The sequence below is a fragment of the Phacochoerus africanus genome, chromosome 8 (assembly GCF_016906955.1).
Source record: "Phacochoerus africanus isolate WHEZ1 chromosome 8, ROS_Pafr_v1, whole genome shotgun sequence".
Lineage (NCBI taxonomy): Eukaryota > Metazoa > Chordata > Mammalia > Artiodactyla > Suidae > Phacochoerus > Phacochoerus africanus.
In genome coordinates, this window is record NC_062551.1 from 3,992,342 (window position 1) to 4,019,515 (window position 27,174).

At 48.7% G+C, this 27,174-nt stretch overlaps 1 protein-coding gene across 1 annotated transcript in view; it reads right to left on the reverse strand.

Annotated features, from left to right (window-relative positions):
- Window positions 1–26,174, reverse strand: part of USP10 (ubiquitin specific peptidase 10) — a 65,490-nt gene extending 39,316 nt beyond the window's left edge. The window contains exon 1 of the mRNA XM_047788822.1: window positions 26,052–26,174. Coding sequence (XP_047644778.1) covers window positions 26,052–26,072 — 21 coding nt within the window. The 5' untranslated portion in view covers window positions 26,073–26,174. The remainder of the gene's footprint in view (window positions 1–26,051) is intronic.
- Window positions 26,175–27,174: the final 1,000 nt, after the last annotated feature.

The following is a 27,174-nucleotide window of genomic DNA, read 5'->3' on the forward strand; positions in this document are numbered from 1 at the left end:
AAGGCAACGCCGGCTCCTTAACCCACTGAGCGAGACCAGGGATAGAACCTGTGCCCTCAATGGACGCTAGTCAGATTTCGTTTCCGCTGAGCTACGAAGGGAACTCCTGGAGACAACTACTTCAGTGCTTATAAAAATCAATGTGTATCATTTAGAAATATTATCATTTCCTCATATTACTATGAGGAAGCATTTTTTATCCCTACTGTTCCAAAAAGGCAAATAGGAGTACTGCTTATTAAAATAAAATTTAGCTTAAATAAATTTACTAGGAAGAAAAAAGTTAAATTACAAAGTTGAAATGACCAAAATCAAAGAAAAAGCCAAGTATTTATTCAACTACAAATCCCAGTGAGTGGACGTAAATTGTGCGGCCCTGCATTTTAGTGACAATTACTGAAGTAACACTATACCTGACTAAAGGCCGAAGCAGCCCAAGGCTTGGGACAGCACAGAGCTTATCACAGAAACTCAGGGCAGCCCATCGCCACTACAATGTTCCAGTCGCACCGCCTGCTAGAGTCTTGGTGAACGTCAATCGCAAACCATTTTAGGTGTTTGGCAGAATGAAGACTGTTACCAAAAAGCGGGGGGAGGCCTCTGCTCCTCCGAAAGCTCCCGTCACAAAAGGCTGAGGCAAAGTTTCAGGTTACAGGAAGCGGAAGAGACGGACTACCACATGCAACACCTGACCCTAGACTGGCCCTTGTCCTGGAAGGGACACGCTGTAAAGATCAGTAGGTCAGAGAACAGTACTGCATCTGTGCAGACTTATGACAAGATGACCGTCCCCCTGAGGTTATGTAAGAGAACGTTCCGGTCACAGGAAATACGCATTCAAGCTGATAGGGGTACAGGGTCGCCAGCTGTGTCACCAATCCTCCCTCAAATCTCAAAGGGTGGAAAAAGGGTCTGTGTGTTCGTGCACGTGTGCAGAGTCTGGGAATTTGTGGAGAGAGAGCTTAAGGGCACACAAATGATTAAGCAAGTGAGGTTCAACCGTAACAGGTCAATGTGAATAAAAAAGCAACTTTGATAAATTTGAAATCATTTCCAAATAGTTGTGTTTTTTGTGTTTTTTCTCTTTTTTTGGTCTTTTTAGGGCCACACCCGTGGCATATGGAGGTTCCCAGGCTGGGGTCAAATGGGAGCTGTAGCCACCCGCCTACACCACAGCCAGTGCAACGAGGGATCCAAGCCACGTCTGCAACCCACACTGAAGCTCACGGAAACGCAGGATCCTTAACTCGCTGCACGAGCCCAGGGATCAAACCTGAGTCGTCATGGATGCTAGTCAGATTACTTAACCGCTGAGCCACAGCGGGAACTCCCAAGATAGTTTTTCGGCTTTTTTTTTTTTTTTTTTAAGCTAAAGCTGAAAATAGTTGTGATGAAATTTCTTACCCTCTCTTTATATGTGTGTGAAGTATTTCCCTTCCTCTGGAGAATTAACACACTTTAAAGTCTGTTTTTAGGCGTTCCCATCGTGGCTCAGTGGTTAACAAATCCGACTAGGAACCATGAGGTTGCAGGTTTGATCCCTGGTCTTGCTCAGTGGGTTAAGGATCCGGCGTTGCCGTGAGCTGTGGTGTAGGCTGCAGACGAGGCTCGGATCCCGCGTTGCTGTGGCTCTGGTGTAGGCTGGAGGCTGCAGCTCCACTTAGACCCCTGGCCTGGGGACCTCCATATGCCACGGGAGCGATCCTAGAAAAGGCAAAAAGACCAAAAAATAAATAAATAAAGTCTGTTTTTAGGAAAAACAGGGTTTAAAAAAAATGAAAAGGATTTTGTACCTGATTTCACAGAATTTATAAGCTAGTGGGGAGAAAATGCCCCTGACCACATGAATCTGTCCTGCAGGAGCAGAGCCAGCTGAAAGCCAGGACGGTGAAGGGGGCAGCCATGCCCAGGGCAGGCCCGGCCCACCCAGGCCGAAGTGACTGTTTACACGGTGCTGAGAGCTCTAGGCCTCCCTCGGCTGTAAGGCGAGCCTGCAGAGTCCCCTAGGTCTGAAGGGCTGCCCAGCAGAGGAAGGTGAATAAACGAGTTACAAGCGGGAACAAGCGACCCAAATGCTCCTCACAAACGCTCCTCTCCCCCACCCCGGGGGGGGGGGGGGCTGTAGCCGCTGCAGGGAAGGCCAGCGGGGGTGGGACACAGCCCAGGGCCTGGGAAATGGTGCAGCTCTAGGCCGAGCCAGGAACAAAGCCCAGCTCCAGCTCTCTGATCTCCCACAGTTCACGTTTGATCATTTCAGGATCCTTTCTAGAATGAACATGAAAAGTATATCTAAAAGAAACACATCTGGCAGAGGGGGGCCAAGCCACAGCACGGTCAGGGTGCAGACAAGACGCCGCTCGGGGCGGCGCAGCCGGGCGGGGCCGCTCTGGTCTTCGGGGGAGACGGAGGCCTGGTCCCCCGGCTGCGCCGCTGGCTAAAGGGCAGGCGGAACGGGAAACACCAGTGTTTGTGCTACAGGCAGAGCAAAGACCCAATCTCAGCCCAAGGGAGGCAGGGCGAAGGAAGACATCTGCCCGCACGGCCCACAGATCTCCACAGAGGCCACGAAGCCTCGGCAAACAGCGCTTTCCGCCCCAAGAGGAGAAACGGACGGAGGGCGACCACCACGGCCGGGCGCCAGGGGGCGCTGGAGCGCAGCGCGGAGTCTTCCGCTCAACTCCCAAAGCCTGAGCCCTAGAAAGGGCAGTAACTGGGCAGGGGCCCCCCCAGTCGAGGTCCCCTGCCTTCGAAAGGACTGGGGATGTGGGAGATCAGCCCCTGAGGTAAAAGCACTAACACAGGTCTGACCAAGAAACACTCTGCTGTGTGTGCACACGGTGCCGCCCTGGCTCCAGGGCATCGGAGCCCAGCCCCAGGGACAGCATCCCCGGGACAGACAGGAGCCGGCTGGGTCTCACAGGGTTCAATGACCGAACCACACACAGCGACAAGAGGGAGAAGCACAAAGTCTTTCCCAACCCAAGGAAATTGAATTTGGGAGATAGGAGGCAACGGAAAGGACTAATAAACGGCTCCGAGTGATAAAAGCTTTAATCTCATCTCTCAAGTGAGGATGTGCCAAACTATACAACCTCCAAAGTCCTTCCCAGCTCCCAGAAGACCTCCCAGGCGGAACCAGGACTATGGAACGGGTTCAGAAACGTTCTTAGACTAACACGGGCAACCACGTGGATGGACCCTGAACACATCACACTGGGTGAAAGAGGCCACACGCTGCCCGAGTCCATCCATGTGAAACGTCCAGGTGGGGCCACTCCCTGGAGACAGAGCAAACCGGCTGCCAGGCTGCTGGGTGGGGGGGGGGGGGGGGGGTAGGGAGTCACGCCTGATGGGTGTGGAGTTTCTTTCCGCAGTAATGAAATGTCCTAAGGTTGACTGCTAAGAGCTAACCGCACACCTTGTGACTATTTTAAAAAGCACCAAAACGTACCGCTATTTAAACACGTGAAGTCTCTGGTATGGGAATATCGCAACAAAATTAAGTGAAAAAAAAAAATCAGGTCAGTAGTTGCATTAAAAGATACATTTTAGTTTCTTTGCTACATTTTACTGATTGGGGCCAGTACTTGATAGATGCCGAACAGTCACCATATGCTCTTAACTTTGTTAAGTGACGTGCGTGGCCTGGGGGACACTTGGAGGCGACACTGTTCAGTCAGAGCACAGTGGGAAGTTCATTAATTTAACAACGTGTGTCGGGCACCAACCATCCACAGCGGACTGTGCGCGATTATGAGAATAAACTCTGAATGAGACAGATGTAGGGTCTGCAACAACATGACACTGACAGTTGTCACAATGCAAGCGCACCGCAAGCTGCAAAGAGTATTATAAACAGCAAAAGCAGACCAAAGAAGACGGAGGCGAGAAAGGCTCATTCCTCCACTGGCTGGGCTGCAGCAGAAACCTGCTGAATTTCTCGGGGCGAGGAATCCTGAGAAGGGAACAAATGGACAAACCGTGACAAAGCCACTCCCCCAGGCAGCACCACTCCTTAGAATTCAAATGTCAACCTACTGCAATTCAGAGTCAGTTTGGTGGGGTCTGTGCATTTTATTCTGACTATTAAAGTACTGCCAAAAGTTATCCCCTCACTTTTCCAAGGAGGCTTTTTTCATAGTAGGTTGGATATATTTCTTTAAGCGCTCTCATGGAGAGGCTGAGCTAAAACTTGTTTCCCCAGACTGCATCTCCAAGTTAGAAAACACGATTCATTTAGCAGAAATCCACTTAACAACTTTCCAGGCCTACTGTACACTACACAACGCCAGTTAAATATTAACTTGCTTTGCTCTAAACCAGTACTAAACTGCAAGGAAACAGAGATAGCCCTCATTATACAGTAACTTGCTATATGGACTTTTTATCACACGGAACAGAGCTGATAAACTAGGGAGTGAATTCAGTCTGTGTTATATCTGGGACAGCCTTAGCAGAAAGAAGTCAAGATCCCACCTATTTTCATATCTATTACAATCACCGTGGCGCTAATCAAGGAAGGGAAAGGAAGGAGGAAAAGCAGAAGACTAATAAAAAAGAAACATCAGAATTCATCAAACTATATACTTCAATGGATGAAATTCACTGCTTGTGTATTATATGCCTCCGTAAAGTTAGTTTTAAAAAAGAACAGAAACCAGAGTTCCGGTGGTACAGCGGGCTAAGGATCTGCTGCTGTCACTGCTGTGGCGCAGGTGTGATCCCTGGCCCTGGAACTTTCACAAGCCGTGGGACAGAAACCAAGTGAAATTCATCTTTCCATTGCCTGCAGTGAAGGCAGTTCTTGGCATACAGCAGGTGCTCAAGAGCTCTGTTGAAGAGGAAAAAGGAAAAAAAAAATCTACAAGAAACAAAATTTCCAGGGGCGAGGAATGACAGCCTCTCCATACCCCACAAGAGTTAAACTACATATGCCATGGGTACAACCAAAAAAAAAAAAAAGTAATAAAACTGAAAATACCAAGTGTCGGTGAGGATGCAGAAGGGGAATTCTCACACACTCCTGCTACAGACGTGAAAGGATCCTGCTCTTTGGGAAAGCCTGGCAGTTTCTTACAAGATAAAACATACATCTACAATATAACATACAACAATTCTATTTCTGGGTATTTTAACCTAAGAAATGACAACATGGAGCTCCCGTCGTGGCTCAGTGGTTAACGAATCCAACTAGGATCTATGATGAGGGTTCGATCCCTGGCCTCGTTCAGTGGGTTAAGGATCCAGTACTGCCGTGAGCTGTGGCGTAGGTCGCAGACATGGCTTGACTCTCCTGTTGCTGCGGCTGTGGCGTAGGCCAGCGGCTGCAGCTCCAATGTGACCCCTAGCCTGGAAACTTCCATATGCCGTGGGTGCAGCCTTAAAAAAGCAAAAAGAAACAAAGAAAGGAAAGGAAAACATATATTGTACAAGTACAAAACCAAAGACTTGTACATGAATGTAGTGAGAGCATCACTCACAACAGTCAAACCACGGAACAACAAATATCCGTCAAGAGGTGAAGAGATAAACAAATTGTGGTCCATCCATATAAAGGACTACTACTCAGCACTGAAAAGGAACTCTTCTTACAACATGGGTAAATCTCAAAAATGTTACGCTGAATGAAAGAAGGGAGATAGAAGAATATTCTATATAATTCCACATAAAGAGAGTGCTAGAAAAGGGAAACTTAGCCTGTAGTGACAGAAAGCAGATGAGTAATTGTCTGGGTATGGGGTAGAGATTCATGGCAAAAGGACATGTGAGAAATTTCTGGGCAATGAAAGTATCTTTTTTCTTTTTTAACGGCTGCATCCACAGCATGTGGAAGTTTCCGAACTAGGGGCCAGGAAGTGAATCTGAGCCACAGCTGCAACCTATGCACCAGCCACAGCAACAATGGATCCCTTAACCCACTGCACCAGGCTGGGGATCAATCCTGAGCTTCCGCAGCAACCCAAGCCACTGCAGTCAGATCCTTAACTCACTATGCCACAGCCGGAACTCTGAAAATATCTCTATCTTGATCATAGTGGCAGTTACTCTGCTATATACATTTGTCAAAACTCAAACTGAAAACTTAAAATTGATATATTTACTGTATTAAATGATGCCTCCATATGGTTGATTTTTTTTTAAAAAAAGCAGGTGCACGTCTATAAAGAGCACGGCTAAGGCAGCTCTGTTCTAAAAACAGCTCTTGAAGACCAAGGACCACATTACCAACTTTTCATGTACACAAGTACAATTCGTAAGCACTCTATACTCACTCACACGGCAAGACTTTTTTCTTTTTGGTCTTTTTAGGGCCTCACCCGTGGCATGCAGAAGTTCCCAGGCTACGGGTCTTCAAGTTGAAGCTGTAGCTGCTGGCCTACGCCACAGCCACACAGCAACGTGGGATCCGAGCCGCATCCACAATCTACACCACAGCTCACAGCAACGCTGGACTCTTAACCCACTGAGCGAGGCCAGAGATCAAACCTGCATCCTCATGGATACTAGTCCGGCTCATTACTGCTGAGCTACAACGGGAACTCCCAAGACTTTTTTTTTTTTAGTAAGATTTCATGTTCCTTGGTTCAAAGACTCTTAACTAGTGGTACGTAACACCACCTAAACTAGCATGTACTTGTATACTGCTGCCAGTTATCACTGTAACAGGCTTCTTTAAGCCTCCAACCTCAGACTGTTCATGCCTGGCTTGGCCTTTATAACTGCCTGGATCCCCTGACCACCTACTCCAATGCCACACTATACACACAGACAATTACTGCCAACGATGCTGAACCCAAAGTCCAGTGTTGCATTAAACAGAATGCTACATGAGCAGAAACTTGTAAACCCATCTGTTCTACAGGATTTTGCACTTAATGAAACGTGCTGGAACTCAACCAACAAAAGCTTGGCTACAGAAGGCCACATGCCAGAAAGGAAAGTTCGTCACTAAACCAGAGCAGCACATTAAGAGACTTTCAGGAAAAAAGAAGTGTAACTAGACAGACTTCTAGAGAAAAAGATAAACTCTTCTCTTCTAACCTCCTAGTCACTGCCAATGGTTTCTTCCAACACCTGGAAAACCCAGAGCTGGAAAGAAAGGTACTCATGTTAGCTGTTACACACACCCTTCTTCCAATTTTAAGGCGTTAATATATAGAACATTCTATTTAATGAGTTGCTTTGGCTGTTGATGAAAACCAAAGTTACTGGGAGTTCCCTGGTGGCTCAGCATGTTAGGGATGAGGGGTTGTCACTGTTGTGCTTTGGGTCACTGCTGTGGCTTGGGTTCCATCCCTGGCTCAGCAACTTCATCGTGCCGAGGGTGTGGCCAAAAAAAGGAAACCCAAAGCTACTTAGAAGGGTTGATCGAGCAGTGAAAGATGCAAAATTACTATCTCCTGAAAATAAAAGAATGCAAAACGGGTGTTGATAGCTTTGTGATGTGCCCAGTCTACTGCATACCTTCTCAGTTAACCTCCACCTAACAAACAACCTGTTGAAAATAGCCTTGGAAGACCGTAATGACAGAGCTGTAATTTACTTTACCAGCCAAAACCAGAGGCTGAATTACACATGATCCATTCTTGAATCATGTCTAAGTTTACTGTTAGGATTAAAAATCTTTTATTAGAGTTCCCGTCATGGCTCAGTGGTTAACGAATCCAACTAGGAACCATGAGGTGGCGAGTTCGATCCCTGGTCTTGCTCAGTGGGTTAAGGATCCAGCGTTGCTGTGAGCTGTGGTGTAGGTTGCAGAAGCGGCTCGGATCCTGTTGCTGTGGCTCTGGCGTAGGCCAGCAGCTACAGCTCTGATCAAACCCTAGCCTGGGAATCTCTGTATGCCGCAGGAGCGGCCCAAAAAATGGCAAAAAGACAATAAATAAATAAATAGACAGACAGACAGACAGACAGATAGATAAAATAAAATCCTTTATTAGGGAGTTCCCGTCGTGGCGCAGTGGTTAACGAATCCGACTAGGAACCATGAGATTGCGGGTTCGGTCCCTACCCTTGCTTAGTGGGTTAAAGATCCGGCGTTGCCGTGAGCTTGGTGTAGGTTGCAGACGTGGCTCGGATGCCGCGTTGCTGTGGCTCTGGCGTAGGCCTGTGGCTACAGCTCTGATTCAATCCCTAGCCTGGGAACCTCCACATGCCTCGGGAGCGGCCCAAGAAATAGCAAAAAATAAAAAGACCAAAAAAAAAAAATTTTTAAATCCTTTATTAGAAAAATTAAACTGGGAGTTCCCGTCGTGGCTCAGTGGAAACGAATCCAACTAGCATCCAAGAGGATGCCAGTTCAATCCCTGGCCTCGCTTAGTGGGTCGGGGATCTGGCGTTGTCATGAGCTGTGTTGCAGGTCACACATGCAGCTCAGATCCTGCATTGCTGTCGCTTTTGTGTAGGTCAGCAGCTGTAGCTCTCATTCGACCCCTAGCCTGGGAACCTTCATGTGCCCTAAGAAAAGGAAAACAAGGAAAAAAAGAAAAATTAAACTGAAGACGATTGGTGTTGCCAGGGCTGTGGCACAGGCCCCAGCTGCAGCTCCAAGTCTACCCCTGGCCTGGGACCTTCCATAGGCCATAGGTTCAGCCCTAAAAAGAAAAACAGACTTGGTCCTGCCTCTTGAACCATTCTCTCTCTCTCCTCTGGCTGGGCACCTGGATATTCCCCGGCTAAGCAGCTCACCCACTCTCAGGGCTTCAACTACGCTGACGAAGTCCAAACACATCTTCAACCTGGGCTGCTCAATTCTCCTCCAGTTGCTTCTTTCAAGCTCCCAACTCTTGAGCTCTTCCGCTGCTACATACTAGTTTAACTTTAAAATCAAGAGGCCCATTATTTTTTCAAAATCAGCTTCTACAATTATGTCAAGAGCAAATTTCATCATTCTTCCAACCTCCTAGATGAGAAACTTTGAAAATTACCTTGAATTATACACCCAAGTACCTAGGAAAAAACCTCATCAAAGTACCAAAATGCACAAAAATTTTACTTGGTAAAAACAGCAGCAACTGCAGGGGCTGAAATCAGAATTCTAATGCAGTGCTACATACTAACACTTCATACAGGATCGATCCAGAGACCAGGACCTCAATGAGGCAAAGGCAGGAGCAGCACCTTTCCGCACACACATCACACACCAGTCAGAAAGCACTGCCCAACCCAAGCCCTGATGAGCCAGCCCCTCCAGGCCTGGCCGCCTGCAATAACCAAGATGAGATCTCGGCCTCCCAACACCCACTGAACGCCTGACACGTAAGAGACCCTCAAATGGTGACAGAATGGGAGTTCCCGTCGTGGGTCAGCAGTTAATGAACGCGGCGAGCATCCATGAGGACGTGGGTTCGATCCCTGGCATCATCGCTCAGTGGGTTAAGGATCTGGCGTTGCCGTGACCTGTGGTGTAGATCGAAGACACAGCTCAGATCCTGCGTTGCTACGGCTGTGGTGCAGGCTGGCGACTACAGCTCTGATTCAACCGCTAGCCTGGGAACCTTCCATATGCCGCAGATGTGGCCCTAAAAAGACAAAAAAAAAAAAAATGCTGACAGAATGGCCAACAGTCCTAGAACAGTCAGTCTGTCACCAAACTAAACAGATTTCTACTGAGCACCAATGGCACAGAAGATAATAAGAAAGTATTTTAGGAGTTCCCGTCGTGGCGCAGTGGTTAAAGAATCCGACTAGGAACCATGAGGTTGCGGGTTCGGTCCCTGGCCTTGCTCAGTGGGTTAACGATCCGGCATTGCCGTGAGCTGTGGTGTAGGCTGCAGATGCGGCTCGGATCCCGCGTTGCTGTGGCTCTGGTGTAGGCTGGTGGCTATGGCTCCGATTCGACCCCTAGCCTGGGAACCTCCATGTGCCGTGGGAGCGGCCCAAAGAAATAGAAAAAAGACAAAAAAAAAAAAGTATTTTAAACGTTTAAGCAGTGTTTACTGCCTTAAAAAAACTTGCGGGGATGGAGGTGGGGGACAAGTACCTACCGCGTGCTACATGACTCCTGTGGGTTAAGCACTGCCCTAAAGGCATTTAACATACAGACCTCATTTAGCCATCCCGTCACTCCTAAAAGGCAGTGATTCAGAGTTCTGCTGTGACGCTGCAGGTTAAGGATGCAACGCTGTCTCAGTGGCAGCTCAGGTTTGATCCCTGGTCCGGCAGCGAAGGCGGAACCCAGGGGGCTTGTGCAGCTCTGAGGCCCCACCGAGACCTACTGAAGCCAAATATGCCATTAACAAGATGCCCAGGGGATCCTTAGTGTAGGCTGAGTTTGCGAAGCAGCTGCTGAGGCTCACATAACCCCAGGATCCTCTTATAATGTAAGCACCACGTGGCTCCAAACTCCTCCATTAAGTTGGGTGAACATTTCTCATCCAAATGGGAGGCAACTTTCAAAGTAAAAGGACCAAATTAATTACCTTGGAACAAGTGTGCACCAGGACATCTGGTCAACTGCTACCTGTATGGACGGCAGAGATGGGATCTACACTCTCTAGCGTGGTGTAATGGCCCTCCCGGCCTAAAGGATCCCACCTTACCTCTCTGTGCACCTAAGACCCTGTGACTCCAAATGGACTCACTACTCTCCCGCCCTCCATGCAGGCGGCTCCCTCAACCCCCACTCCTCTGCCCATCAAGCTGAAAACCGGCACCACCCCCTCAGGGAATTCACTGCAACCCCTATTTCTTTCAAAGCCTTGTTCACATGTCATGGTAATTACCATTTATCTATGTTTCTGTAAATAAACTATGATCTCTGTGCATCTTTCAGTTCTAAATCCCATCCACTTAAGCACACTTAGAATTTAGTAATCTAGGAGTTCCCATTATGCTGCAGCAGAAACGAATCCGACTAGGAACCATCAGGTTGCGGATTTGATCCCTGGCCTTGCTCAGTGGGTTAAGGATCCGGCATTGCCATGAGCTGTGGTATAGCTCGCAGGCCTGGCTCAACCTGGCGTTGCTGTTGGTGAGGTTTAGGCTGGCAGCAACAGCTCCAATTAGACCCCTAGCCTGGGAACCTCCATATGCCACAGATGCGGCCCTAAAAACACAAAAGACAAAAAAAAAAATAGTAATAATCTAGTAAGTAGCTGTTACTGGGTGATGATGAAAAGAACCAGAGGTTGAGAGAAATAAACTTGCCCCAGATCCCACAAACATAAACTGGGAGAGGAGAGACTGGAAGCTGGAGCTGACCCCGAGGCACAGATGTATAGATAGCTAAGCAACAAGAAAACTTAAGGAAGATTCTAAAATAAAAGAAGAAATGTTCAGATGGTCCAGAATGACCTGCCAGGGAGAAAGGACAGTCTTCAGTCTGGGAGCCCAGAACGAGGAAACTACAAAGCTGGAAAAGGAGAGTGGGGAGGGACAGGGCTTCAGGACTGCAAAGGATTTTGTGGCCATCCTCCCAATGTCCTTTCCCTTCCTCCCGGGAGAGTGGGCCCCAGTTCAGAAGGCCAACACACACACACACCCAGCTCCAGAGGGGAGTCCACAGGGCGTGCTATCCTCATCGCACAGAGTGCTGGGTTCAGGGGGTGCCAAAGAATTCTGGGACACACTCACTCTCTTGTTCCAGTGCGTGTGCCGGGCACAAACATGAAGCCTGCCACTACGGTAGCCTCTTTTTTTTTTTTGCTTTTTTAGGGCCGCACCCTCGGCATATGGAGGATTCCGGGTAGGGGCTGAATCAGAGCTGCAGCTGCCTGTCTACACCACGGCCACAACAACGCAGGATCTGAGCCTCGTCTGCAACCTACACCACAGCTCACGGGAACGCCAGATCCTTAACCCACTGAGCGGGGCCAAGGATTCTCAGGATGCTGGTTGGGTTCGTTAACCGCTGAGCCACAATAGGAGCTCCTACAGTAGTCATTTCGCTGCAGGGGGATGCCTAGCCTTAGGACAAAACAGATACAACACAGGTAAAGAAAAACCAGGTTCTCAAAGATGTTACTGAACTGATGAGGCAAACCAACCTTGAAGCCTGACCTACCTATAGAAATTTCTAGTTTTATGAGCTAGTAAATCTCTAATTTATGGTGTAAGAGCTGAGCTAACGTTTAATTATTAGCAAAAGCATCCTGAGACAGAAATGAAGTGAGCCATATAGGAGATAAAAGGTCTGCCTCACGTTCCATGGCAGCAAACAGGGGATTCATACAAAGATCACTCAAAAAAGCCAAAGCGACAGGTTAACATGAAACCGAAGCCCTCCTCACATGGCCCATTTCTCCCCACGTGCCAAAACCCTCTTCATTCTCAAGGCTCCTCACGACCCATCTCCTCCCTCCCTCAATTACCCTGCAGAACTTAACATGCGCACCGCCGAGTTCGGCACCTAATCCCACATCCCAGAAGCGCTCCAATTGCTTCCTGTGCCTTAGTCACCTGCTGAGTCACCCGCTACACACACAGGGAAGAACGCGTGGGTTATTACCTTCCTGTCAGCTACGCGCAGCAGCTAAAGCTGCTGGCCTTCACCAAACATGGGCCAGCTTACTGACAAACTTTTTCTAAAAAGACCTTTCTCAATCTTTTCCAACTATTTCATAACTTGCTCTGTGTAACTTGCTCTGTCTCAGATACTAGTTTTAAAATACAAACATGAGGCGCTCCATGGTGGCTCAGTAGGTTAAGGATCCAGCATTTTAACTGCAACAGCCCGAGTCACTGCTGCAGCTCAAGTTCAACCCCTGGCCCAGGAACTTCCACATGCTGCGAGTGTGGTCACTAAAATAAAATAAAGTACCATGGATGAAGGCTAACACTGGCTGAGATATCTACGGTGTCGTGGTGGGGAACTGAGGCAAAAGCCAAGGGAGAAGTTCTCCTTCCACACGCATCAATGACACAGGCTCTCCACCCAGCAAGGCAGGCAGCTCTGCAGGTCTCAAATTTAGGGATAACAGCATTTGCTCAGACCAGGTCAACAAAGGATCCCTGCTCTGGACACTACTGGGATTGGGAAAGCCAAGGCGAAGGCATTTTATCTACATCAGTAAATGCCCTCTGATCTCAGCTATCTCTGTTGAGAAACAGCCCAAAGAGTGAAACAAAACAGCTAATGAGCTGATATACAGGTCAGTCGCCTGGATTCGAGGAACGCCAGCAGAGATCGAGAGCTATGAAATGAGGACGCAGGTTCAATCCCAGGCCTTGCTCAGTGGGTTAAGGATCCAGCGTTGCTGTGAGCTGTGGTGTATGTCACAGACGTGCCTTGGATCCCGAGTTGCTGTGGCCGTGCCTATGGTGTGGGCCAGCAGCTACAGCTCTGATTCAGTCCCTAGCCTGGGAACCTCCATATGCCAAGTGTGTGGGCCTAAAAAGATTTCCCCCCCCCCCAAAAAAAAAGAGAGAGAGCCATGAAAACTCTAAAAGGAAGTCTCAATGCCAGCCACATTCTTGCTTACAACCCTCTGAACCGAGCAGCCCACCCCTTCATCAGCTCTCACTGCTACGGAGCTATTTCTAGGGGAGGCAAATCTGTCCCTTGAAGCTCTGCACACCCTGGTCCTGATCTTCATTTGCAGAATGCAGTCCTGAACCTGCGGACTGACAGCCAGCTGCTCCTTCTGTCAGGTTAACTCACCATCGACCTGCAGCACAGGGAAGGCGGGCCCTGGAGGAGCAGGGGGGCCAGGCTGCTCTGGGGCCCCTGGGCTCCCACCTGAGCGCACCTGCCAGACTCCAGCTAGACGACTGTCTGGGTGCTGCCCCCTCCGTCCGGCAGGACCATGCCTTCCTTTCACCACCTTGGCACTTGGCCCATCGGGGCTGGCAGGCGGCAGGCGGCAGGGAAAGGCTGGCAGACCGTAGCAGAGATGCAGGGCACCTGCAGAGTCCAAGTCTACGGGGCCCACCAAGCTCACTGGGCACATGGTGGGAGGAGGTCAACTCGGATCTGTTCCCACCCAAAAAGAAATCAAGGGCCGAGCAACAAAATGGCAACCTATCTTCCCTCCTGTCTCCCTTAAAAAGAACAAACTCGCTTGTTCAACGTGCGTCATGGGGTGAGAGGTAAACTCTTTCCAAACTGAGCTCGGGCAACTCTGCATCCAGGACTAGTCATGGCGAGGGTATTGCTACAGTGTCACTGTGTGTGAAGTTCAAGTTACAGCCAGGCGAGCTTCCACTCAAAACAGAGGAAAACGGGTTTGTTTTTTAAGATTTTTTATATTTTTTAAGTTGAAATAAGAATTAGACACTTTATTAATGGTTCTAATCTTTGGCATTTCATGTTACATTAAACCTGTTCATATAATAGTCCTTTGTTAGAAAAAAAAAAAAAAGAGTTTTTTAAAAAGCTATCTCATTTCTTTCTCATGGAACAAAACCCTGTCATAGACGAAAAAGTTCATGCTGCTGGCACCCCGCCTCACACTGTGCAGAACGGCATGGAAAAGCCAAGGATTCATGAGAACCAAAATGCAACCAAGAGTGATTATTTTAGCACCAGTTCATGAAAAACTGGAGACAAGAATACCCTAAACTGACAAACCCATGACCAGTAACAAAAAAAGGCAGCAAGAATTTCTGAAGCAAACTGGCTTATTGCTGGTGCACACATCCCCAAGGACGTCCCGACCACAGCCAGGCCTCGAGGCGACCTAGGAAGCTCATTCCAGCGCTCGGGGGCATCAGATGATCACGGTTGCAGGGAGCTTTGGTGGATTCTGTGCTGCTCCCCAGCCCCCACTAGGGTCCTGCTTCAGGACTGGGAGTGCAGCAGTTTCTCATGGCTTTGGGGAAGAGGCTATTTGTACTTACAGATTTTGTGTAATGGTGTTTTGCAATCCACAAACCCCAACACAGGGCTCAGCAAAAACAGGATAAATGTTGAGAAGGAATTAGTCAATCAGTTGGTGACTGAACTTCAAGCAAAACTGAACTCTCATTCTGAAGACCCAGTGCCCCAGGGTCCTCAAAGTGGCAACATTTGAAGACTCCTCGGTTGGTTGTATTCCCATGGTTCACTCCAGTCGAATCGGAGCTGCAGCTGCCGGCCTACACCACAGCCACAGCAACACAGGTCTGAGGCGAGTGAGTGACCCACACCACAGCTCACGGCAACACCAGATCCTTAACCCACTGAGCGGGGGCAGGGATCGAACCCGCAATCTCATGGATTTTAGTTGGGCTCGTTACCACTGAGCCACAATAGGAACTTCCAAGCCTGTATCTTTTGTTTCTGTTCAGACCTAACCTAGACTGGAAAAGTTCTGAAATGTCCAAAATATGATTTAATTAATCCTATTCAAAGGAGGTGCTCAGTGGGTTAAGGGGAAAAGCTGTGTGGAGGCTCGGACACCTGCTTGGGCTGAGAGACCTGAGAGGGCTGAGGTTTGGGGGCCTAGTTAGAGACCCCACTTAGTGTGTCTGCAGGGCCATCAGGGCACCAGGTGGTTCAGATGAAAGAGGACCATGGCCAAGGAGCACAGCTTCAGAAACACTACTACACAGGCGTCTGTCACAGCAAGCAGGCCAAGGCCTGGGCCTTGTCCAGTATAATAAAGTATAATAAAGTATACTTTATATACTTTATAATATATAATAAAGGAGTATAATAAAGGAACGAAGCTTGTGTTTAAAGGCGCCTCGCCCTAAAAAATAAAGGGAATCACGTCCCAAACGACTTGCCCCAAAGACTCTATCCAATCACACCTAAGGACACTCCAGGGCTATCTGCCTTGCGTTAATCCACCTCAGATGACCCCAAAAGGATGTCCTGCTTCCTCCCTTCCCGCTCAAAATTTGGGGTTTAAGATGCTTGGGGTGCTAAGGCGAGCAGAGAGGCCATCCTCAGCTCTGGACGAGAGCCAGAAGCGTGAAACCGTGCCAAGCCGTGAAGGACCCCATCAGGGCCCCGCAGCACGGCTGCGCTCAGCAGTGCTAACACGGGGAGGGACGCCAAGCCGCGGCTTCCCAGACACCACCTGCTCCCAAGACCAAACACCATCAGCGGCTGGACTATCAAGGCCCTTCAGCGCTCCTGACTCCCGAACCCTGCTTCATCCTATACACCAAGCAGTCACCCATCGAGCTCAGGTTCCCAAACAGGCCGCAGGCTGGGAGACTTTGTCCCTCGGCCCGTTTCCCCCACACACCATGTTCTTGTGCTCCTCTGCCCAAATGTCCCCTTTCCTAGAAGAGCCATCTCCCCAGCATCCCTGGCGCTCCTCTTTTCAATCTAAGTATCTCCGGGACCATGCCACTTTACCCCAGCTCCGCCGCACCTGCCCAAGCTTCCCCTGCTGGGCTCGGGTCTGCAGGGCAGGCAGAGTCTGAGCTCCAAGGGCAACGCGTCCACTTCCACGCTTCCCGAAGGGGAGGTGGCCATCCCCCACCTCCGCCCTGAGCCTTCTCTGAGTCTCCCGGGTGGCCCACACCCGGCTCCAGCCACGGAGTCGGCACATAGGCTGGGCACAGGCTGTGTGCGCGCCCTTCCTTCTGGATGGTCCTCAGTCTGGGATGACATGCGCCTTACTCTGCCTATCTGACTCGACAGCAAGCGCCCTGGAAGGAGGGACAATGCCTGTTTCTGCTCTCCACGCCAGACTCAGTGCCTGGTACGCAGTAGCCATTCAACAGCTACTTGCTGAATGAATGAATGAATGAAAGTTCTCGACGACACTGTTCACGCTTGGCACAGGAACCACGACCCTAAAACAGAATTTACCAGTGAGCCTGTCCCCCCCCCCCAACTACTCTGTGAACTTTAAAGCACAGAACCTCTCTTTTCAGCTCTATATTGCTAATGCCTGGCCACTAAAATTCTTTTTTTGAACAATCACAAAGGATATATAATCCTCTATATGTAGCTCTGAATGAGTTGTCTGATATCCCACAAATTAATTCCAAAGGACATGGAATGCTACCCTTCGAAGACCTTATTTTGCCATTTTATTAGTAGTGGTTGAGTACGACTTCTGGGGGAAGGGATCTGAGGCAAGGAGTAGGAGAGTTTGGGGTTTGGCTTTTTTGCTTGCTTGTTTCCCTTGGCCACTACAGTATTTGATAAAAAACAAAAGGGCAGAGTTCCCGCCGTGGCACAGTGGTTAACAAATCCGACTAGGAACCATGAGGTTGCAGGTTCGATTCCTGGCCTTGCTCACTGGGTTGAGGATCCGGCATTGCCGTGAATTGTGGTGTAGGTCTCGGACACGGCTTGGATCTGGCACTACCGTGGCTGTGGTGTAGGCCAGCAGCTTCAGCTCTGATTAGACCCCTAGCGTGGGACCCTCCATATGCCACAGGTGTGGCCCTAAAAGGACCAAAGACAAAAAACAAAATAACAAAAGAAGTGCCAAAAGCCTGATTTTGGAGAAGACAGAGGAAAAGCCCAGGCTCACACCCAATTCCACACTATTCCCTAGGGCTGAGGGCTACCCTACCAACCTCTCCAACTAAAGGTTAGTCCTCTCAGCAATCTCCTCTGAGGAAGAGCTGACCAAAAGACAAGAATCTGAATTTGAAACAGACTTTTTTTTTTTTTTACAATATAGAAAACAGCACAGCTGCTATAATTAACAGGTTGAATGTCATCAAAGTACCATTTCCTTTAAAAAAGAAAAGAAAAAGTTAGTTGGGAGCCATCACCAGGCCGGGGGTGGAATCGGAGCTGCAAGCTGTTGGCCTACACCACAGCTTGCAGCAACACTAGATCCTCAACCCACTGAGTGAGGTCAGTGACCGAACCCACATCTTCATGGATACTAGTTGGGTTCTTAACCCGCTGAGCCAGAGTGAGAACTCCAGAAACTCCAAGTCTTTATTTTGTATTTAAAAATAAAACCCATCAGGAGTTCCCAGCGTGGCTAAGTGGTGACAAACCTGACTACCACCTGACTAGCATCCACAAAGATGCAGTTTCAATCCCTGGCCTTGCTCAGTGGGTTAAAGAGCCAGTGTTGCCATGAGCTGTGGTGTAGGTCGCAGACTGGGCTTGGATACTAAGTTGTGGCTGTGGCTGTGGCTGCCAGCTGCAGCTCCGATTCCACCCCAGCCTGGGAACCTCCATATGCCGTGGGCGCAGCCCTAAAGACAAAAAATAAAGATAAAATAAAACCAGTCAGAACTTTTACCAAAACGCATTCCACACAAAATTTCGTAACTAACAATTAGTAACAGATTAGTAGCACTCAGTAATTAGTAACGATGTCTTTAAACATTTAAACCTCTATTCTGCTCATTCGGCCATTCCGTAAACGTTCGCCGAGAAGCTCCCACGGGAAGCCACTGCGTGGACCATGCCTCTGTCGGCCCAGCAAAGCAGAAAAGGCAAGGGGACTGCCAAGACCTGCTCTCAAGTTCCTGACTTCACAGCCACGTGACTTTAAGTCACCACCTCTCTGGGTTTTTTTGGGGGGGAGGGCATTGTTTTCTTCATCTTTTTAGGGCTGCACCCAGGGGATATGGAGGTTCCCAGGTTGGAGGTCGAATCAGAGCTGTAGCTGCCAGCCTACACCACAGCCACAGCAACGCCAGATCTGAGCCTCGTCTGCAAACTATACCTCAACTCACGGCAACGCCAGATCCTTAGTGAGGCCAGGGGTCAAAGCCGCATCCTCATGGATACTGGTCAGATTCGTTTCTGCTGAGCTACAACCGCAACTCCCACAACCTCCCTACGTCTCAGTTTATTCATCTGTAAAACAGTGACAGTAACAATACATTACAGAGTCGCTGTAAAGCTGAAACAAGCCACAGCACTTTATAAACAGTGCACTTCATACCCTCCACACTGTCTACATGTTGATTACTGCAACACTTCGTGCTCTGTGATAAACGTGCTCTGCCCCGATGCCCATGGGCAGGTGAATGGATTAAGAAGACGCAGTATATCTACACTTGGAATACTACTCAGCCAGAAAAAAGAACAAAATCATGCCATTTGCAGCAACACGGATGGAACCAGAGAATCTCATATTAAGTGAAGTAAGTCAGAAAGAGAAAGACAAATACCATATGAGATCATGTATATCACTTATATACGGCTCAGATGAACCCATCTAAAGAAAAGAAACAAACTCATGGGCATGGAGAACAGCTGTGTGGGTGCCCAGGACGAGGGAGTGGGATGGACTGGGAGTTTGGGGTTAGTAGATGCAAACTAGTGCCTCTGGAATGAATAAGCAATGAGATCCCGCTGTACAGCACAGGAACTATATCCAGTCACTTGTGACAGAACGTGATGGAGAATGATGTGAGGAAAAGAATACACATATACACACACACACACACACACACACACACACACACACACAGCTGGGTCACCTTGCTGTACAGCAGAAGTTGACAAAACATTGTAAATCAACCATAATAAAAAAAAAAATCTGGGAGTTCCCGTCATGGCTCAGTGGTTAACGAATCCGACTAGGAACCATGAGGTTGCGGGTTTGATCCCTGGCCTTGCTCGGCAGGTTAAGGATCCGGCGTTGCCCTGATCTGTGGTGTGGGCTGCAGATGCGGCTCGCATCCACAGTTGCTGTGGCTCTGGCATAGGCCCTAGCTACAGCTGTGATGATTAGACCCTTAGCCTGGGAACATCTACATGCCGCGGAAGCGGCCCTAGAAATAGCAAAAAAAAAAAAAAAAAAATCTGGGGTTCCCGTTGTGGCTCAGTGGCTAATAAATCTGACTAGGAACCATGAGGTTGCGGGTTCGATCCCTGGCCTTGCTCAGTGGGTTAAGGAGCTGGTGTTGCTGTGAGCTGTGGTGTAGGGCGCAGGTGCAGCTCGGATCCTGCGTTGCTGTGGCTGTGGTGTAGCCTGGCAGCTATAGCTCCGATTCAGCCCCTAGCCTGGGAACCTCCATGTGCTGCAGGTGTGGCCCTAAAAAGCAAAAAAATTTAAAAATTTTTAAAAATAAAATAAAAATGAGCACCTTCCAGTTGTACTCACAATAATGGTAAACTTTTAGTTTTGCAAATAAGGAGAGTAAGATGAGAAAATGGTCTGAAAAGCCATCACCCCACCACTTCCAGTTCAACCAGTGGATCGCATCTAACTAAGCTCGATGGTGGTGGGGGGGCACGTTCTCTCACCCCAGCCAGCACATTCACAATCACAGGTCTCTAACATGAACCCTGTGTTCCGTGTGTCTTCGATGCGAGTTTTTTCCTACATTCAGTTTCTTGCATCAGGGCATACCTGACTTCTCTAGTATTATTAAATTAACATTCAACCTTTTTTTCACAGTAGCTCCAATGAGAATCTTAGTTTGGAGCTGACGTGATCAATCTTTTGAAACTTCTAAGACACTTTGCCAGAAAAGAACAAGGGCATGCCGAATGTCTGCCTCTAATATACTTAGATGAAAAGCAGCATTTTTTCATAAAACAAGCACAATGGGGAAACAAAACTGCACCACCACCAGAGAGAGAGAGAAAGGCAAACAGCTATATATAAAAATCAGGTACCCAAGGCACAAGAGAGGGAACACCAGCCTTTCTATCAGGAGGCACTTTCAGGAGTTCCCGTCGTGGCTCAGCGGTAACAAGCCCAACCAGTATCCGTGGGGATGCAGGTAAGATCCCTGCCCTTGCTCAGTGGGTTAAGGATCCTGTGTTGCCATGAGCTGTGGTGTAGGCCGGCTGCTGCAGCAGCGCTGATTCGACCCCTAGCCTGGGAACCTCCATATGCCATGGGTGCAGCCCTAGAAGGGGGGGGGGGAGATGACTTTCATTTCTAATGCACTACTTGTGAGACTACTAAACCAGACAATGCATCCAGGCTTACGAGATGGCCCTTGAACGGATACTAGAAAAATACACTGAGAATTGATCTAAAGAAGGGCAACCAAGATTCGGAAGATGTGGTATATATACACAATGGAATACTACTCAGCCATAAAAAAGAATGACATAATGCCATTTGCAGCAACATGGATGGAACTAGAGAATCTCATACTGAGTGAAATGAGCCAGAAAGACAAAGACAAATACCATAAGATATCACTTATAACTGGAATCTAATATCCAAATGAACATCTCCTCAGAAAAGAAAATCATGGGCTTGGAGAAGAGACTTGTGGCTGCCTGATGGGAGGGGGAGGGAGTGGGAGGGATCGGGAGCTTGGGCTTATCAGACACAACTTAGAATAGATTTACAAGGAGATCCTGCTGAATAGCATTGAGAACTTTGTCTAGATACTCATGTTGCAACCTAGGAACCATGAGGAAAAATGTAATTATAATGTATACATGTAAGGATAACCTGACCCCCTTGCTGTACAGTGGGAAAATTAAAAAAAATTATTAAAAAAAAAAAAATAAGAAGGGCAACCAAGAAAGCTGCAGATGAAGCCCAAAAGGGAGGGGCCCGAGGAACAAGAGCAGCACACTGTCCTCGTGCAGGCACTGGGCTGCCCTCCAGGCTCGCTGTCACCTCACAATTCTCAAGTGAGCAGAAAGGAGTGTCCAGGAAGACATGCTTTAATCCTCTCTCCCTGCTCCAAACCACACTTCCACCCTACAGCTCACCTTCCCTGTTCCCAGGAGAGGGCAGGGCAACCTGAACATAGCTTCAAGACAAGGGGCAGAAGGGAGCTACCGGCAGACAGCTTCTGGTTTCTCGGGTCTTCTGCTGAAAATGGGGTCATGATTGAAAAGCTTTTCCAAACAGAAAGTAGCCCACTCATGAAAAGTCTGCTTTCTGAAGACGCCACATCTAGGTTTATGACAGACTCTACAATTTCTGATCCCTGAAACAAACAGAACTATAAAGCCGCCCCACAGGCTACCGTTATTGTGCCTACACGAGTTCTTAGTCCAGCCTGCGTTGACAGAAACGGCCACAGAAAGACCTATTGGGAGGGCACCTCAATGAACAGGAAAACTGCAGTCCAAGCACATGTCAGTCTTTGGAAATGAACGTTTACACTGCTGAAGTAGCACTAAAGTGACAAATGACAGTAATCCAAGGGCCCAAGGCCAGTAAATTCCATTGCAAACAGATTTATCTGTTTTGTGCCACAGTGATTCTCGCATGTGTGGCAGTAAATAGAACTGTAACAGCCTATTTAGAAATTCAAAAGCAAGGATTTCCTACTACTTTTAATATTTAGCATATTATCAGGAAGAAGTGTCCTTTAACGCACCACTTGAAAAACCAGATCCATTAATAGCAAGTACCAGCATGTCTGAAATTTGTAAAATCACAAAAACAAAAAATAATCTCGAATGTAACTAACTCAAGCAGAGACCACACAACTTTTCTCAACTACTTCAATATTACATTCTGAGCACAACACACAGTAAAGGTGCCACCAGGCCTAGCATTAAATAATCATTAAGCTCTGTAATTCTCTTTGCCTTTAAGTTTCCCTATGTGAACAACTATTTCAATCATGTCAGGTCCACGTTAAAAACAGCCCTGGAACAAACGTCCTAAATTTTGCTCTAGAGAGGAATTGAGACTGAGGCGGGTCCACCGATCACCACTGTAATGTCAGTACTCTGTAGTCCCAACAAGACGGACTCCAGGGGGTGCATGAGGCCCTGGACAGGGCTCATCTGCACTGGGGCTCCGCAGAAACCAGAGGCAACTGTCAACTCACAAACTTCAAACAGCACATCTAGTCTTAGGACATGTTTCAGTATGTTGCTGTCACCCCGCAAAGAAAACGGCCATCTCCAAATATCCTATATTTCAAATAATTTCATTTACTTCAGCTGCTCACCATGAAACTCCAATAAAATGTATCTTTTTGGAGAATTACTAATATGGCTGTCAGTCACAAAGACATACAAGGATACAGTAACACTCTGCCATATGCAGTAAACCAGATACAAAGAATCTCACAGTGTAAACTGTAGGGCCACATTATTGCAAGGTAATGAAGAGCCTAGAGGGAGCACAGACCAGAGCAACCGCAGGCTATCCAAACAGGGTGTACGCAGCACTACTGCAGGGACTTCACTAAAAGCAACCACAAGGATCACAGCAATTTCTTCCGGTTTAGGCAGAATTGGTCAGTTCAAATGAATTATCCCAAATCGTTTAACCGGTTTCCTTGTGAACAAATAGTCATAATTAGAGATGTACTTTCACTTCAATTGTCAGAGTTCACCGTTTGTATTTGTTAAACTGTGTTGAAAGCTAATGCCATTAGAAGTGTTTCCAAGTTTTGCACTGTTTCATGTCAACCGAGGCAACAGAGTTCCATCAGTAGTATAGAAATAGCATAGGAGTTCCCCTCACGGCTCAGTGGTTAATGAACCCGACTAGAACCCGACTAGTATCCATGAGGACACTGGTTCGATCCCTGGCCTCCATGTGACCCGGGTGCAGCCCTAAAGAGACAAAAAAAAAAAAAAAAAAAAGACCAAAAAAATAAAAAAAGGAAAGAAAAGAAATAGGATATAACCTATACAAATGTTTTAACCATAACAAGCTAATTTTAATAGGGCCGCTACTGTTAATTTGTGGTTGTCATCTGCAATCATAAACAGGTACCAAGCGGCAGTCTGATGGTGCTTTGCACAGACTGAGTGCTCCATCAACACGCGGCCATTAAGGTTGCAGACCCTCAGACAGCAGGTAACTGAATAAAATAAATTCTTTAAAATACTCAGCCTGACTCAAGCAGGATCCAATCATTCAACCATGTTATCGATGTTTTCACTACTATTCTTTTTTTTTTTTTGTCTTTTTAGGGCTGCACCCGAGTCATATGGAGGTTCCCAGGCCGGGGGTCCAACTGGAGCTGGAGCTGCCGGCCTATACCACAGCCACAGCAATGGGGGATCCAAGCCTCGTGCGACCTACACCACAGCTCAAGGCAACGCTTAACCAACTGAGGGAGGCCAGGGATCAAACCAGCAACCTCACGGTTCCTAGTTGGATTCATTTCCGCCTCGCCACGACAGGAACTCCTTCACCACTGTTCTTTCAAAAAGAATTAAGAAAAAAAAAAGAAATACAAGAAATTATACTCTTTCCTACTTTCTCCAAGCTAGAACTTAAAAGTACTTAAATCATACTTTAAAAGAATAAACCCAAAGTGTTGCTAACATTTAAGTTTACCTTACTTTGCCACTCCAATTTTCGAGAAAGATGTGTACAAGCAATACTGCTGTATAAAACATAAATACCTGGAGTTCCTGTCGTGGCGCAGTGGTTAATGAATCCGACTAGGAACCATACAGTTGTGGGTTCGATCCCTGGCCTTGCTCAGTGGGTTAAGGATCCAGTGTTGCCGTGAGCTGTGAGCCGCAGACTCGGCTCGGATCCCGAGTTGCTGTGGCTGTGGCGCAGGCCGGTGGCTACAGCTCCGATTGGACCCCTAGCCTGGAAACCTCCATAAGCTGCGGGAGCGCCCAAGAAATCACAAAAAACAAACAAACAAACATAAATACCAGGACAACGAAAGCAAAAGAAACTACAATCTAGTTTACAGATTATCTCCATTCATTAACACTTCAATCAGTTTTGCATTGCAACTGGTGCTTAACACAACAGAAGTGGTGGAGTTCCCTTGTGGCACAGAGGGTTAAGGATCTGGCCTTGTCACTGCAGCGGCTGGGTCACTTCTGTGGCACAGGTTCCACCCCTGTCAGGGGAACTGCCCCGCTGCTTCCAGCGCCATCAAAAAGGAAAAAAAAAGTGCAAGTGAATTCTGCCTAAACATGATTTCCCCATTCTAAAATCACTATGAATATCATATTACCCATTCGTGCATAATGAACCTTTACCTATTTTGCAGCTATTTACTTTAAGAGAAAGGCAAATACCAAACGTCTTAAGGGGGAAAAAAAAAAATCTTCCAATTACACATTTGAAAAACTTAGGCAACAAAGCCCTTTTTTTATGCAAAGAACTACTTTAAAAGTTGATGTACAAGTGCAGAAAGTTAAAGGCAGCAAGGTGGAGAGCACACTCAAGTGCCAAAAACTTCACAAAACTGCAGGTTCCTGTAAAATTTAATTTTCTGCAATTTTTCTCACTTTAAATTCCACAACACGCATCAGTTACAAGTTATTAAAATCGACTCCATTTCCAAAGAGGCAACAAAAGCCACTTGCTTATACAGGGTTATGATTTACTGGTCGCCAGCCTTCCAATACTTACTTTGTTTCATGTTCGCGGATTTAATACAAAAGCACAATGAGATATGATGGAAACTTCGCAATAACTCCTAGGATTAACAGTCGACAAATCGGCGGTCTACAGCCAGCCGGACAAGTTAATACCACATGCCCATTTTTACTCAAATTCACTGAATTTCGGGGAGTGGGAGAGGGGGAGAAAAGTTCAACTCAACACACAACTCTCCCTTTTGAAAGCGGCGTTTTACTCTTTCTTTCCACCGCGGGATTATTATAAACAACCCCTAAGCCTGACCCACGGCTCTGACAGGGTGCGTTAGGAGTGTCAGCTTGGCGGAGAGGGATTCGTGCAAAAGAAGTCACTCAAAGGCAAGTCAAAGTGCGGTACTGGCGAGTTATTTCGAGTTTCTTTGTAACTGTAACCTTAAGCTGCTTCTTAGTGACTTGAATCTAAAAGCCAGAAAACCGACAAGCCCCCCCCCCCCCCCAGGGGTTGATCAAGCTGCGAAAGCAACCCTGGGGGGCACTGGGGAAATCCGGCCACCCCCAAATCTTGGTGATTCGTTCCGGGCGGAGAAGCGAGCTGAGGGCGTGGAAGGTTCTGCCGCCTCGGGGGCCTCCCGAGGCCCCAGGCTGCCTTTCCGGGCGACGAGGGCCCCGGCTGCACCGCCGGCTCGGCCCGAGGGCCAGCCCCGAGGTTAACCCCTTCGCGTCCCCCACGCCCGCTCCAGGCGGGCCCCGGCGCCCCCTCCTCGCCGCTCCCCCCAGGCGGGGGCCCGGCGGGCTCCGGCGCCGGGCCGGCCGGGCTGCCGGCGGCCGAGGCGCGGAGGCGGCGGGAGGCTCGGGGCCTAGTCCCGGGCAGCATGTCCCGGCGCCCTCCCCCACTCCCACACGCTCGCTCGGGCCAGGGTGCGGGCGCCCGCCCACCAGCCCCGGGGCCGGCCCGCCCGCCGCTCGGGACGCCTTCCAGCCGAGAGCGCCGGCCAGCGGCTACCTGCGGGTTGCGGAGGGCCATGGCGGCCCGTTTCAATGAGCCTCGGCGCCCGTCCGAGTCCTCACGCTGCTTCCCCCGCCGCCGCCATCTTCTCGCCCGCACATACACACTCGCATCCGCCGCCGCGCCTGCGCACTGACCGCGCGCCGCGGGGCGCGGGGAGGCGGCGCGCCGGGCGCGCGCTGCGCATGCGCGGCCGACAGGTGGGTGTGCAACGCGGGAACCCGGCCCGGGTGGACTCGGGGCCCGCGCACCTCCGCGGAGGCCGGCGGGTCGCAGCGGACCGGGAGCTCCGGGGCGGGCCGCGCGGCGGGAAGAGAAAACCCTACCGGGCAGAGTTGACTACGCCAAAGCGCCCAGTCGGCCTGGGTTTCTCACCTGCCCGGAGGCCACCTGGGTGCTGCGCGGGCGAGGAGGGCCGGAGCCCGAGTGCCGCGGCCGGACGTCGGCCCCCGCCGCCCAAGCCTAGGGCCTCCCTGGGCCCGGGTCCCCGACTTGAGGCGGTCACATCCGTCCATTCATTCATTTATTCACTTTTCGTTCATTACCCAAACACTGAGGTGCCGTAGGCATGGGAGAATATATTTAGAGATAAAAAAAAAAAAAAAAAAGACGGACACCTAAAAGCGCCTATGATTGAGGCCTGACAAATAGTGAGCACTAAGTGTAACCCATCACACACATACGTGCAAGTATCCAGACAGACCAGTTTCGGGTCATTGACTCAAGAAACAGTGACCCCCTACCTGACCACGCAGTTTACCGCCACCGGCTTTGACCCTCTCGAGCTGAGTGATTCAGGCGAGTCAATTCCCATTCCTAAACCTTTGGTTTCCTTACCTGTGAGTGAAACTAATAAACTTTTTTTTTTTTTTTTACGGCCGCATCCACAGCATATGGAGGTTCTCAGTCTAGGGGTCAAATCGGAGCTGTAGCCACAGCCACAGCCACAGCCCCGCCAGATGTGAGCTGCATCTGCGACCTACACCACAGCTCACGGCAACGCTGGATCCTTAACCTTCTGATCGAGGCCAGGGATCGAACCTGAGTCCTCACTGATGCTAGTCAGATTCGTTTCCGATGAGCCACAACGGGGAAATCCCAATAAAATTTCTAATTTCAT